At 35.7% G+C, this 13981-nt stretch overlaps 1 protein-coding gene across 1 annotated transcript in view; it reads left to right on the forward strand.

Moving 5' to 3' along the window:
- LOC101899635 (G2/mitotic-specific cyclin-A) overlaps positions 1–13981 on the forward strand; it is a 58256-nt gene that overhangs the window by 13482 nt on the left and 30793 nt on the right. The window contains exon 2 of the mRNA XM_059121627.1: positions 12426–12647. Coding sequence (XP_058977610.1) covers positions 12426–12647 — 222 coding nt within the window. The remainder of the gene's footprint in view (positions 1–12425; positions 12648–13981) is intronic.

Raw genomic sequence — 13981 nt, forward strand, 5'->3', positions numbered from 1 at the left:
AAAAACTCTAGGAAGAATAACAAAAAACAAAATAAGTTGTTGTTGGCATTATATTTTCATCTACGTTTGCTGTTGATTGCATTTCCAGCAAACCGCAAAGTTGGCTCTTCTAAGGTCATTGAACTCCATGGATGTTAGGAGGAGTTGAACAAGAAGCCAGTAGAAAGGGAATAACACAGCAGTGTGGAACCGATGGTTTGTGTCAACTCTTGATTTCTTGGCGTGTTTGCCAACTTTGAGGTGTTTTTCTATTTAACACTGCCATAAAATTGCATTGTCTCTTGAGGCATTCTGCATTCTGCCCGATGCAACGGGGCTTTCTATTTAGTGGTAGGGTAGTATGCCTCATCTGCTTATCTTCTAATTTATTAATTTATTTCACAAACATTTCTGTCTGCCGTCTCGATATTCTTGAATTATTTCAAACATGCGCTATTTTCTTTTGTTTGTTGTTACAACATTGTTTGCGGAGAGCACCATCAGACATTGGTTTACCTTCTATTATTCATGGCCCACACTGTATACGTTTCAACACCACCACTATCATCAGTATCGCCTTATCCAAAGAAACATGGCTTTTTCATTAGTGTTGGAGCCAAAAATCAGATCCTCCATCTCGCATCTAACTTCCGCAAAATGAAACAAAATTGAAATCACCACCCAACAAGTCGGTGGTGCCAACTTCAGAACTGGTCTGGATCATCATGGAGACGCAGGCATTAAGCAACAAACCACCGACCCACCAACCAGGCAGCCATCCATCCCATCCCATTCATTCACAACCTACCGCTTAATTAGAACTCGTCGAGTCTGACTCTGCGCGTGCGTCTTAAACGTTTCTGAAAATGCAATAAAACACAACGGTTTGTGGGGCACATAAATAAAATGGTTCGCTTTCGGTTTTATATCATAAAAAGACTTCAACACGCTATATATATTCCAGCCACACAACTGCTGTGAGTTGCAGCTCACCACTTGTTGTTGCTGCTATTGTTTTTGTTGTCGTCCTCATCAAATTCTTTGTACTCTGTTGAACTTTTGTAATCAGAATGAAGTGTTGGTAATTCGTGCACTTGATTTTTATCACAGGCATTTACTTAACATCTATCATTCTGCTGCTGGTGCGGCTGCCCCTGCTTCTTCCCTTGTTGAGGCGAAAAACATACCAAAACTATACTCTGAGAACAGTAGAAATTGAAAAGTAAAAACTTGGAAACCAAAGTAAATCTTTTGGATAAATTCACTCGAAAGCTTGCTCTAGTGTTAGAATTATTAAAAAATGAAGCGAAACATGGTTGATTTTTTAGAAATGGTGGCAGAACGCCGATTGAAAATGTCTAACGTCTTCAAAGGCGAGGAATAACAGATTTTAAAGTCATCGCCCATATTTCCAACGATTAAACTTGTCTGTCTAAGTGACATTTCCATGTCCCTTGTCTGTCTGTATGTATGTGTGTGTGTGTATTTATCAATTCCGAAATATAGCCCACTTTCAATTAGTTTTTAATTGCAAAATAGAATATACAATAATTATGATTTGCTATTCTATAATTTATCGATTTTTTGGAGAAATTATAGCCCATTATTGCGGTGGCGTATACATGCGTAAGCTTTGTATCGCCGATGATTGTTGGCCTTGAAATCTACTAACAAAACAGATGAATGTAGAGAACCAACCAACTGCTGCTGATAGCAACTGTCTTTGAGTGGAAACATAACGCACTATTCTTTGCGAGGTAACACTCCAGCGTTTTTGCACGTTTCGCTCCGTTGAAGATGATGACGACGACGGCGACGGTGACGATTGCTTGTTGATGGCAATAACATTTTTGCGTAGTTTCTAACCGATATGGTCAAACGATGTGCGATTTTTTTGTTAAATTTTTGATTTAAACCCCATTGTTTGTATTTCCTTTTATATTTATCCATAACAAAAACAAAAATCACCAACAAATAATATGAATGGATGGAAATATTTACAAATTATTAATAGGCTGTTGTTATTTTTTGCAAATTTGAAAAATTTGCTATGTGTTGTAGACTGCCGACTCGGCAAGAGTTCAAGAAACAAAGAATTTTTTAACAGCAAGAAACTGGTTCGAAGCAAATTCCCAGCCATAGTTGTAAATTAAACTCAATTTATTTTTTATTAACTTTGGCCAAAGATACACTGAGAAAAATGTGTATGTAATCTAAGCGAAAGAGAGAGACAGAGAGATGGGGTCAGGTTTGGGGAGCAAATGAGGGAAATTAAAATAATTAATATAATAATAATAATAATAACAGGAACCCATGTTGGATATATCATGTAAAACCGAAATTTATTAATAATTTAATAACAACAATTTTTTAAATCCGAAATGTATTTAATTTTTAAATCATAGTTCTTCCTACAAAAATAAATCTCTGAATAGTTGGCATTTTGAAACAAAATTTGTTATCTAAATTGTAAAATATTTTATTTCTTGAAAATAGGTTTTAATTTGTGACAGCTAAACAATAATTATTTAATTTAATGAAATATGGAAAATATTATCGAATGATGACTTCCTTCGTAAAATACGGGCTAGGGGGCATTACTTCAAAACTATAACACACATAAATTATTAATTTTCCAATTGAAATGAGTTTGTCTCTACAAAAAAATTAAGTGTGAAATTATGAGAACATCCAGCTATTATACTGAAGGAAATGGGATTGCTATAAGGCACGCGATTATCGTATTCCATGAAGAGTAATGGAAATTTAGTTTTCCGGCACGACTTAAAAACAAATCGAATGACCGACCATTAAGTGTCAAAGTATTATTTTGAATTATGCATTCAAATGGAATTCAATGAAAATATACAAAGTCAAACGCCATAATTTTTATTTATTTTTTTTTTTTAAATTTTATCGAATGAAAGCAAAAAAAGTCGGATTTAGCATCAAATTTTAGAATAAGTTTAGATTTGTTCGAATTGGTCACCTTTGGCACGAATTATGTCCTTCTAACGGCCAAGGAAACACGCTGGCCGAATGTTGCTCTGCGGTATTTTGGCCATTTCCGGCGAAGCGCTTGCTTGAGGTGATCGAAACTTTGGTATTTTTTGTTGTCAACCTTGCTTTCTAAAATACCCCAGATATAATAGTCCAACGGATTGGTATCCGAAGATTTTGGTGGCCAATGTGCGCTGGAAATGAAGCGAGGAACCTCATTTTGTAACCATTCTTGAGTTGAGTTGAGAGTGCTGAGTGCGATGGTGCTGAGTCCTGTTGGAATGGAATGTTTGCGTGCCCAAGGCTTTAATACACCCTCCAGAATATTTTCCGGATAATATACGGCATTTATTCTGATGCCACGGTCGATTGAGTTCTGGTGGCCAACCGAAGGTGCACATTTTCAGCTGACCTCTTTAGCAAGTAAACACGATAATTTTGTTTGTTTACAAACTGCTGGGCAACGAATGTTTTCTCATCGGAGAAAACCAAATTCGACAGTTCACCACTTTCGGCCAAGCGAAGCAACTCTTTAGCTCTTTTGAGCCTATTTTCTTCCTGTTGGGTTTAAGTTCTTGTACTTTTTGGAATTTCAATGGCTTTATCCCGAAAACTTGATTAAGGTTATATGAAGAGCAACTAAAAATGTCTGATCCAAATACTTAAACCCTTTTGGTTTTCACGGTAGCACTGTGGAATCTTAAGGAATTGCGGTTGTGTATCTAGGTTTAACAATATTTTGAAACATATTTTTATTAAATAATTCTTAACGAAAAATGCCAACAATTTACCAAAATTTATATTTTAATTACATTGAAATTTGTTTGTGAGATATGGCTAGCTCACGAAGATAGCTTACAGCGTACTTTCGGCTGAATCAATTATTGGATCGAAACGTTGTCAGATATAGACATTACTCAAACTGTGAAAAATGATTAATTTTTGCAGAATTGTTTGCCACCTTAGTTCAGTTTAAGCTTCATAAGCGATGTTTACTATCTACCCATTAATTATCTTAAGCGACATATTAGAGTGGATAATATAACGGAAAAACAGAGAAGAGCTTTTCTCATATGCTATACCTTAAATTTGAGCTTTGGTTGAACATTGGCGGCATGGAAACAACGTGCAAATTTTCGTTTGTTTTCTTTTGAATTGGAATAGCAGCTAAGCTATTCACATTTGCTCTTGTTGTTGTTCCTATGCTGCCGAAAGATGTTTCCCATGCTTTGCGTTTATCACATTCTACGTTGAGATATTGTGAACTGGTAAATAAAAGCAACCGAAAATCGAGCAAAGAAAAAAATAATAAACAACAACAAAGGCAAAAACAATTCCCTGCAAATTTCTTCGTCGTAGACCAAGTGCGACATGTGTTTCGTTACGGGTCTTTTCTGTGGCAAAAGACACAGCGATTCGATGAGAACTTTGAGCTGATCCCACAATCTCCAATGAATTAGGAGGATTCATCTTATCTCACAGACCGGCCACAAAGGCGTCATATAATTTATGAGAAGACCATAAAATGGAAATATCATGACTGGCGAACGAGTGTGAGAGTAAATAAAATTGAAATGTGTGATTTTTTTAAATGTATTAGCCTATCGAGACAAAAAAAAAAATGTTCTATGCTAAACAAGAGGTAGAATTTCAAAATTGAATTGTAATATTTACATCTGTCACCTGACCAATATGGTCGCAAACAGTTCTATACTTTGAATTTTCATAACCCAATAAACTGCATTTTAATAAATTATCAATTTGTAAATAATAAACATATAAATTTGTAAAATAAATAAAGAAAAAGAGAAATGTTACCTCTGGCATGGCATACAGGGTGAGATGAAAAAACTGCAACCAACTGCAGAATGCTGTCATTTCTAAGCCACTTGTCCGACAGCTGTTAAAATTAATCCAGTACCAGGTCATTATATTGTTCACAAGCTTACAAAAGAATTTTGGTGAGAATTCAAAATTCAAGCGTGATAGTGTGATCTCTTTATATTTGGCTGGAAAACCACAAGTGGCTATCGTTAGAGCACTCCAGCATTTAAATTTGAATAAATCTTTTGTGTCTCGTACCATCGCTCGTTACCGTAATACTGGTTACACAGCCCAACGTCAAGGAAGTGGAAGGAAGAAAACAGCAAAATCATCAGAAATGGTTCGAATATCGCAATATTCCATTCGGCAAATATTGAAAAATGAGCTCGGGGTAAAGCCATTGAAATTGCAAAAAGTGCTAGAACTTACACCGCAACAGAAAGAAAATAGACTCAAAAGAGCTAAAGTGGCGTACTGCCGAATTTGGTTTTCTCCGATGAGAAAAAATTCGTTGTCCAGCAGTTTTTAAACAAACAAAATGATCGTGTTTACTTGAGAAAGAGGTCATCTGAAAATGTGTACCTTCGGTTGGCCACCAGAACTCAAGCGCCGGCCATGCTGATGGTGTGGGCCGCCATAACAGCCGATGGTGGCTCTCCGCCCGTATTAATCGACCGTGGCATCTGAATATATGCCGAATATTATCGCGAAAATATTCTGGGGGGTGTATTAAAGCCTTGAGCACGCCAACAGTTTGGCCGCAGACCTTGGATATTCCAACAGGACTCAGCACGCACCACCCAAGAATGGTTACAAAATGAGGTTCCTCGCTTCATTTCCAGCGTTGGACTATTGTGTCGGGAATTGGCCAAAATACCGCAGAGCAACATTTGGGCATCGGTGACGGTTTCATTAAAATTCAATAAAATACAAAAAAAAAAAAGAAATTATGGCATTTGACTTTGTTGCAGTTTTTTTATCTCATCCTGTTATTTAACCAAAGAACGGTAGAAAATCTCCGAAAATTAATATTAATATTTAGTAAGGTCGTTTGGAAGAGCAAGACTAATTATTTTTTTTGGACTGAAAAAAAAAAAAAAAACACAAAACAGCTGATACATTTCCTCTCCAGTAACATTCCTCTCTCATTTTATTCTCTTTAGACTTTCCCTATGGACTTTTAATCTCTGTGGACCTTCACGTAAAACGATAACATACAGTACAATTTTCAAACAATTGTTATGGAATATCGAGTTAAAAGACCCGTGCGCTGTGTAAGAAGTTGTAATGAGCATCATCTAATGATTTAAAGCAAATAGTTGTTTGCGATAGATCGATTGAACAGCGTACTTTTGTGATACGATTTCTTTTTTAATATTTTTAAGGACTGAAATCAATGCAGGAATGAGAATAACGTATCTATGATGGATTTATGTTAAAATAATAAAAAAACAGGATAAGCAAAAACGAAGATCGCTTTTCATTGCAGGATATAATTATATTTGCAAATACTATAATTTTCACTCGCTCATCTGCTGTTTTAAAAAACAAAGTTTATTAATGAACCTTATCACCCGATTGCCTTTATCTCTGGGTGATGACTGATTTGTATACTCCCCTCCCCCCGTTTGTCTTTGCTGTGCATGCCAACAAGTCAATCAGGCCGGCAGTATGTCATTCATTCATAAAAAACCATATGCATCTCATAAAATATGAGCGTTTCTCCCAATCAAAAAATAATCATGAGATTGGACTTGATCGGTGTTGTCGTTGTTGTCGCTGTCGTTGTTGGTGTTGCGTCTGACGTTCGAGGGCTAAGGAAGAGTTTCTGGTGGGGGGCGCTTTTCCTTTTGTTTATAGCTCCCTGTTTTGTCGTATTGACTTTAGCGGCAATGAGTGGAATCCTTTGTTTGCTTAAATAATCTGCACAACTAAAAAAATGATCATAAAAATATATGTCATCGGATCTGAATTGATGCGTCCGTTCTTTGCTGTTGTTGTTGTTTTTTGTTCTTGTACTCATGACAAGCCTGACAACTCTCGCAGATACACATGCCTACATATAAATGCCAATTCAGTTATTTATTTTTTTTTTTTTTGTGGCAGCAAGGAAGAAAGTGGAGCAGCAAAATAAAGGCAAAAATATGAGAAATCGTCTTCCCGATGGGTGAATGAGTGAGCGAATGAATGAATGAATCTACGACAATTCTGGTGGTCAATGAAATGGATGGATGAATTAAATTGACGTGCATCTGTCGTTACGTCCAGTGGCTGCGTAAATACTTTAGCGTATGGCAATGTTTTTATTAGATGTTGATGCACAATAAGTGATAAGCACCCTAAATATACTCCTCTGTACTTTTATGTTTTTCTTTTATTTCTTCTTCAATGCTGAAGTGAAGACAAGTGTGTGAAGTGAGAATGTATAACACCGTTTCCTCTACGTAAAACAAATTAAAACATCCACAAGAATTCAGACTTGAAGTACTTGGGAAATCACTAAAATGAAACTAAAAGTACATTTGAACGTCTGTGAATAAATGTTAGTTATTTTAGTCACTACTACGTTACCTTTAAACTATAACTCTCTTAAGACGTATTTTCCAACCAAGCCCCATGTATTAGTAGTACCACCTATCGACTTTACGTATATTGCAACGTTTACTTTTAATATTGAACTTCAAATATATTTTCAAAGAAAGATTAATATTTCATATGTATTCAAAAGATACTTTTTAGGATTAGGTGCAAAAGAATTGCATAAATATAATTTTCTATGGCATGGTGCGAAAATGGTGGTGTTTGGTTACAGAGCATACTGGTGCACGTCTTGACATAATGCCATGTCGGTTGAAAGACAATGGTAGTTGTATTGACCACCACACGCGTTAAATTATTTAAATAATTCTTAACCAATGAGAGCAATTGTAAAATAATAATTCTAATAAAAATAATTTATACTTTTTCCATGAAAGCAGGGTGAGATAAAAAATAACTGCAACAAAGTCAAACGCCATAATTTTTACATTTTTTTTTCATTTTTCGGAAATAGCATTAAATTTTAGAATAAGTTTAGATTTGTTCGAATTGGTCACCTTGGCACGAATTATGGCCTTCAAACGGCCAATGAAACCGTCACACGGTGCCCGAATGTTGCTCTGCGATATTTTGGTCCATTCCCGGAGATGTGCTTGCTTTAAGTGATCGACACTTTGGTATTTTTTATGGCCAACATTGCTTTCCAAAATACTCCATTACAAAAGTCCAACGGGTTGGTATCCGGAAATTTTTTGTGGCCATTGTGCGCTGGAAATGAAGTCATCACCATGGCCGGAGCTTGAGTTCTGGTGGCCAATCGAATGTGCACATTTTCAACTGACCTCTTTGGCAAGTAAACTCGATCATTTTGTTTGTTTACAAACTGCTGGACAACGAATGTTTTCTCATCGGAGAAACCCAAATTCGGCAGTTTACCACTTTCGGCCAAGCGAGGCAAATCTTTAGCTCTTTTGAGTCTATTGTCTTTCTGTTTCGGCGTAAGTTCTTGTACTTTTTGGAATTTCAATGGCTTTACCCTGATCTCATTTTTCAATATTTGCCGAATGGAATATTGCGATATGTTCAGCTCACTAGCCATTTCTTCTGCCACTGTTTCGGGGTTAGACCAAGTCGCTTCTTTACTTTTCGAGCCATTTCTGCTGATTTTGCTAAGTAAATTTTTGTTGATTGTCAGCAGTTTTAAGAAAAACAACTTTCTTTAAATTTTTAAATAGCTGTGGGAGCTTTTGCATTTTTCATGAATTCACAGTCGTCGACTCCATTTGGAATATTCGTTAATAATCGTTTACTTAATTTCGCATGTAAACGGTGTAGTGCGGTTGTTAGCTCCATACCATGAGCAGCCCATGACGATGACTGCTGACTTTTCCTGTTCTGAGGAAGTGCTGTCAATTATGTGAGTTATGTTTTTTGGACATCTTCACAATCGCATTGATCTTTCACTTATACTTAGCTTCCCCCCTCCCCTCTCTCTCTCTCTCTCCTTGTCTCTCACCGCCTGCGTTTGTGTCAAAGTTATCGATAACAACAACAGCAGCAGTAATTCGTTTAAACAGAGTTAAACCTTAGTTCCGTTTCTGTGGCCTCGGAACTAAAACGAAGAGCTTTTGTTGCAAACCACGTGGCTGGAGTTTGCTTTCGTTTTATGTGTCAATCGTTTCTTATTGCCCCCTCCACCCTGGTCCTATTAAAGTTCTGTTTGATACCGGAAATGTAGCATTTTATTAAAGTTCTCTCCCTGTCTCCCGCTTTCCTTGATTTTGTGATTTTATTTAATTCTGTCTTACGTTTTTATTAAAGAGCTAATAAAAAGATGTTTTATTTGTTTGGGCTCTCCTTTATTTCTGCAGTGCGCAGATATTAAATTACACTCGGCCGTTGTTGATGATCACCATTCTGGGTAACACATGTTTTGTTAAGCGTAGATCTCAAGTACCTTGCATGTAATGTGTATGTGTGAGTGTATGCATGTGACCCAACTAATGTTGGTTGATTGCTTAGTTTGGTACATACCTCCAACCACATAGACACACACACGAACATATCGACAGAAGTTGGTTAAATTATGATTTAGCCATCACCCCTTTTCGGTTTTGTAAGTGAAAAATAAGAAATTGCGTCACATCGCTGAAGAAAAAAAAAACATTTAATTGTGACAAGTCATGAAACTAACTTGGCTTGGGTGACGGAGCTTTTTTTATTATTATCATTGGTATTAGCCAAAGATAGAATAGAAAAAAGTGGCAGCCAGCTAATTCCACGTTAATAGCGACTGGCGACTTGAACGTTTTGTTGGGACTATTTCAGAATCGATTGACAAAACTCGGGGTGAGTTTTTCAATCTTGTGTTTTCAGTGTTTTTTTTTTTCTTCTTTTATCCTCCATACGTGATTAATGATAATCATGTAGTGTTGTTTAATCCATACAAATTATGGGTAATTTTTTTATTATTGTCTGTCTTTAAATATTTTTTGTCGAAGAAACCATCGTCAGTTACTGATTACAGATCGTTTTTCTTTTTTGTTAAACATTCGTATCTAAATGTCAGGATGTGATTCTTTTGCACTACAAAACATTGACAGATGTTGTTATTTCTAAGGGTTGTTACAGTCATATTCATCTAAATTTCCACTTCGTTTGGATGTAAATATTTTTATTACTTATTTTATTTATTTTAATTGCATTGCATTTTTAAATATATAACAACATAAATCAGTAAGAGTTGTTCTCAGGATTGGCTAATTTATACTCTTCATTGCTGTGTAATGTTCAAATCGTTAAAATAACAGAGTGAGATAAAAAACTGCAACAAAGTCAAACGCCAAAATTTTTTAATTTTTCTTAATTTTATTGAATGAAAGCCATAAATGTCGGAAATAGCATCAAATTTTAGAAAATTAGATTTGTTCGAATTGGTCACCTCTGGCACGAATTATGGCCTACAAACGTCAAATGAAACCGTCTCACGCTGCCCGAATGTTGCTCTGCGGTATTTTGGCCCATTCCCGGCGAAGCGCTTGCTTGAGGTGATCGACACTTTGGTATTATTTAGTGCCATCCTTGCTTTCCAAAATACTCCAGATATAATAGTTCAACGGATTGGTATCCGAACCATCGACTGACCATCGGCTGTTAGAGCGCCCCACACCATCACTATGGACGGTGCTTGAGTTCTGGTGCCCAACCGAAGGTGCACATTTTCAGCTGACCTCTTTGGCAAGTAAACACGATCATTTTGTGGGTTTCCATCAAGTCGCGTCTTTACTCGCGTCTCTTTTTAGCATTATCTCTATTCTCAATCATTCCCCCTTTATCATAGGTAAGCAAAATAAAAAAATAAGTTTAAAGAAAACTGGTATTGACATTTTCTTTTGGTTTGGTCTTGAATATTGTCCAAAATAAAAAAAATGATTTAACAAAAATTTGCTGATAGTTGAGAAAACTAAGAGAAATTGACATCAACTTTCAAGTTGGAAAATACTTTGTGTGCTCTATATCATCCTCTCACTATACCGCACCCTCTTTTTATATACCACTCTTTCTCCGTACATCATAGTTGACCAGCAATGTGTTCTAGGCTGCGCTTTATTTCAATCAATGTTTTATTAATTATATTTATTAAGAATTTCTGACAACTTTCGTATCAAATAAATTGTAAAATTTAATGAAATATACAATTTCAGTTTTCTCTAAAACAATCTCTTTTTTTATTGAATTTGGCTGAGCTCTTTTCTCTACCATTAATGCCAAAAACAACACGTAAGAGTTGCTCTCTCCTAAGCTCATTGTTGGAACCTCAGTAAACGGAAAATTACCTGTTGTTTATGTTGTCACATCAATGGGAGTCAATGCTCCATATTAATCATTCTTCCTCTCTATATATCCCTCTTTCTCTATCTGTTTCATATCTTTTCAAGTCAAAGTAAAATACTTGATGGTCAACATTTAAGTTAATGGTTTATGGCCAAAGGGCTAAAGACTTATTGGTGTATAATTTACCAAGTTACCAAATTATCAAGATTTGGATACGTTTAATCTCCTAAAAACATTATGTCGGCAATTCAGAACTCCGGAAACGAAATAGATTTGATTTAGTTTATCTTGGTTCACGGAATTCGGGAACCACCAAAACTCTTTGGAACGTCGATTTATGATATTTATCCATATTTGTTGGCTAATCTTTAATGTTCTTAAAACAATTTGGGGTAGTAGAATATATAAAGAACAAATTGAGTGCGAAAGAAAAAAAAAAACGTCAATTCTGTGCATTAAATTTAAATCCAAATATTTAAAAATATACTCAGAATTGTTATTTTCTTTCGACATTCATTAACAGTCATTTAAAGTTCAAATAGCCATAAATAATAATAGACCCTAAATTATGTGGGCAAAATGATTTTGCACATTTCTTAATTTGTTTAAACTAAACTTCCAGACATATCAAAACACTTGTTCTAATCACACCGTTGCCATAATGAAATTCTTAAATAACTTTCTTTTTCTGCGAACTCTTGTTGCCATGGACTTTACATACCTAAAAAGCCATTGTATTTGTGGCGAAGGGATTTTACTATTTCTTTTTATATATTATTTTTTTGCTTTATTCTAACCAAATAACCATTTGACCACAATGTGAATAGTGTTGGGAATAACGACACTGACACGCACACACACAGAGAGACACAACAAGCTAACTTTTTTTTACCTTTGCGCGAAATCAATTTACAGCGGCTCAATAACTCAATTTCCTGTCTTGACCGCCACTTACGGTAAATTTTCAAATGCTTATTTGTGGTGTTTGCATAATTGAAATAAAGCAAAATTACTTCCGAATTGTGCTGTGGGCCAACCAGTAACAAGGCAAAAATGGCAACAAATAGTGGACAACAATGTCCAGCATAGGTCGTTAAGTTGAACGAGTTCTTTTTTTCAAATGAATTTTCGTTGGTGTTTTTATTTGTCACTCTATTTCCTTATTATTGAAGAAGTATTTGCGTTTTTCTCTCTCGTTCCAATGGTGTTATTAAGCATTGTGTTTTTCTTTCTTTTGTTCAAAATTTCAGGTCTGTGCCGAGGAGAAGTGCCAAGAAGAAGTTGTACTTTTGGCCCTCAACTACATGGATCGCTTCCTGTCCACAAAATCGGTGCGTAAAACCCATTTGCAAATTCTAGCTGCTGCCTGCCTCCTGCTTGCCTCAAAATTACGTGAACCCAGCTGTCGGGCCCTGTCGGCCGAACTGTTGGTGTTCTATACGGACAATAGTATCCACAAAGCCGATTTGATTGTAAGTATTCGAGTATAATTTTTTTTTTCATTTAGAATTAGTTGGAATTCAAGGATAAAATACAGAAATTTAATATTTTCGCCTAACCACCCTAATATCCGTTTATGCACTCTTTGCTCTTGTTATTTATTTTATTTGTACAAATATTGAATTTTTAGCGAACACAAAATGTTTGTATGTACATTTCTTTGCGTCTGCAAAAAAACGAAAACATTCTGACAAGCAAATATCGTTGGTTTGTTGTCGGACGGATAGCTGGAACCGCTTTATACATTGTTGCAGTTTTTTGTTTGCCATGTTTGTTTGAGGTGGCTTAAGTGTTGCAGTTTGCCTTAAAAGCTTCTTCACAGTACCGAAGGCAATGATTATTTTCTGATGTTCGAACTGAATTGTCGGGTATCCTAGTGGAGTATACCAAAATGATCAAAACTAATATAGGATAGTAGATCAAGTGATTTATATTTGGTAATTATATTTGAGAAGTTGACTTCAGATTTCATTAGCTTCCGATCGAACATATAAATAATATTTAACGTCATTACTGTAGAGTGCATTATGGCTGTGAAGGCGGCTTAAATGCGAAATCGGATGAAACATATATGGTAGCTATATCTAAGCAAACATGGCAGACTATTATATTCCGAACTTGATTGCACGATCCGAATAACAAATGGTGAGACGTGAGGTGGAGGAACTATACTTGAAATCGATCTATATTGAATTCGGCTAAATTTGACAGGGGTATTTGTAGGCTGTACAAGACACATATATGGTAGCTAAGCCTACATTAGAAGCAATTTCCACCAAATTTAGCATTCCTATTCTATTAATACAAATCTGTGTGCTAAAACCCACCTTGTTCGATAATGAATTTCACATTTGGTGGAGGATATTATTGATGACCTTTCTTGAATTGATAAGTCCAGAATCCTATGATGGGGTCAATAAAATAGTAAACATTTAGTTGTACTACCCGTTCTTAGGTTTTTAAATAGATGTGTTGAATTTTCAAACCAATGATAGACTAAAGTTCAGTACCAGAAATTGTTCCTTAACTTGTCTTTATGTAGTGAATTTGGATTGTGTGTCCAACCGTAAACATTGTTTACCCATAAGTAATTTCTATGGCTCTTTGACCAGTCGCAGAGCGGCCGTTAATGAAAAAGTCGGAATTCTTGATGTCACACAATTTTATTATTAAGACTTGTTTAGAGCTAGGGTTCGCATTCCCCAGACATCAAAGAAATTATGAAAAAAACGGATTTGAAATGGCGACAGCATCAGTGAGAACAAAAAAGTTTTGAATATTCCTTAAAAGTCCTTGAAATCATAAA

Source organism: Musca domestica, unplaced genomic scaffold (genome assembly GCF_030504385.1).
Source record: "Musca domestica strain aabys unplaced genomic scaffold, Musca_domestica.polishedcontigs.V.1.1 2, whole genome shotgun sequence".
Classification (NCBI taxonomy): Eukaryota; Metazoa; Arthropoda; class Insecta; order Diptera; family Muscidae; genus Musca; species Musca domestica.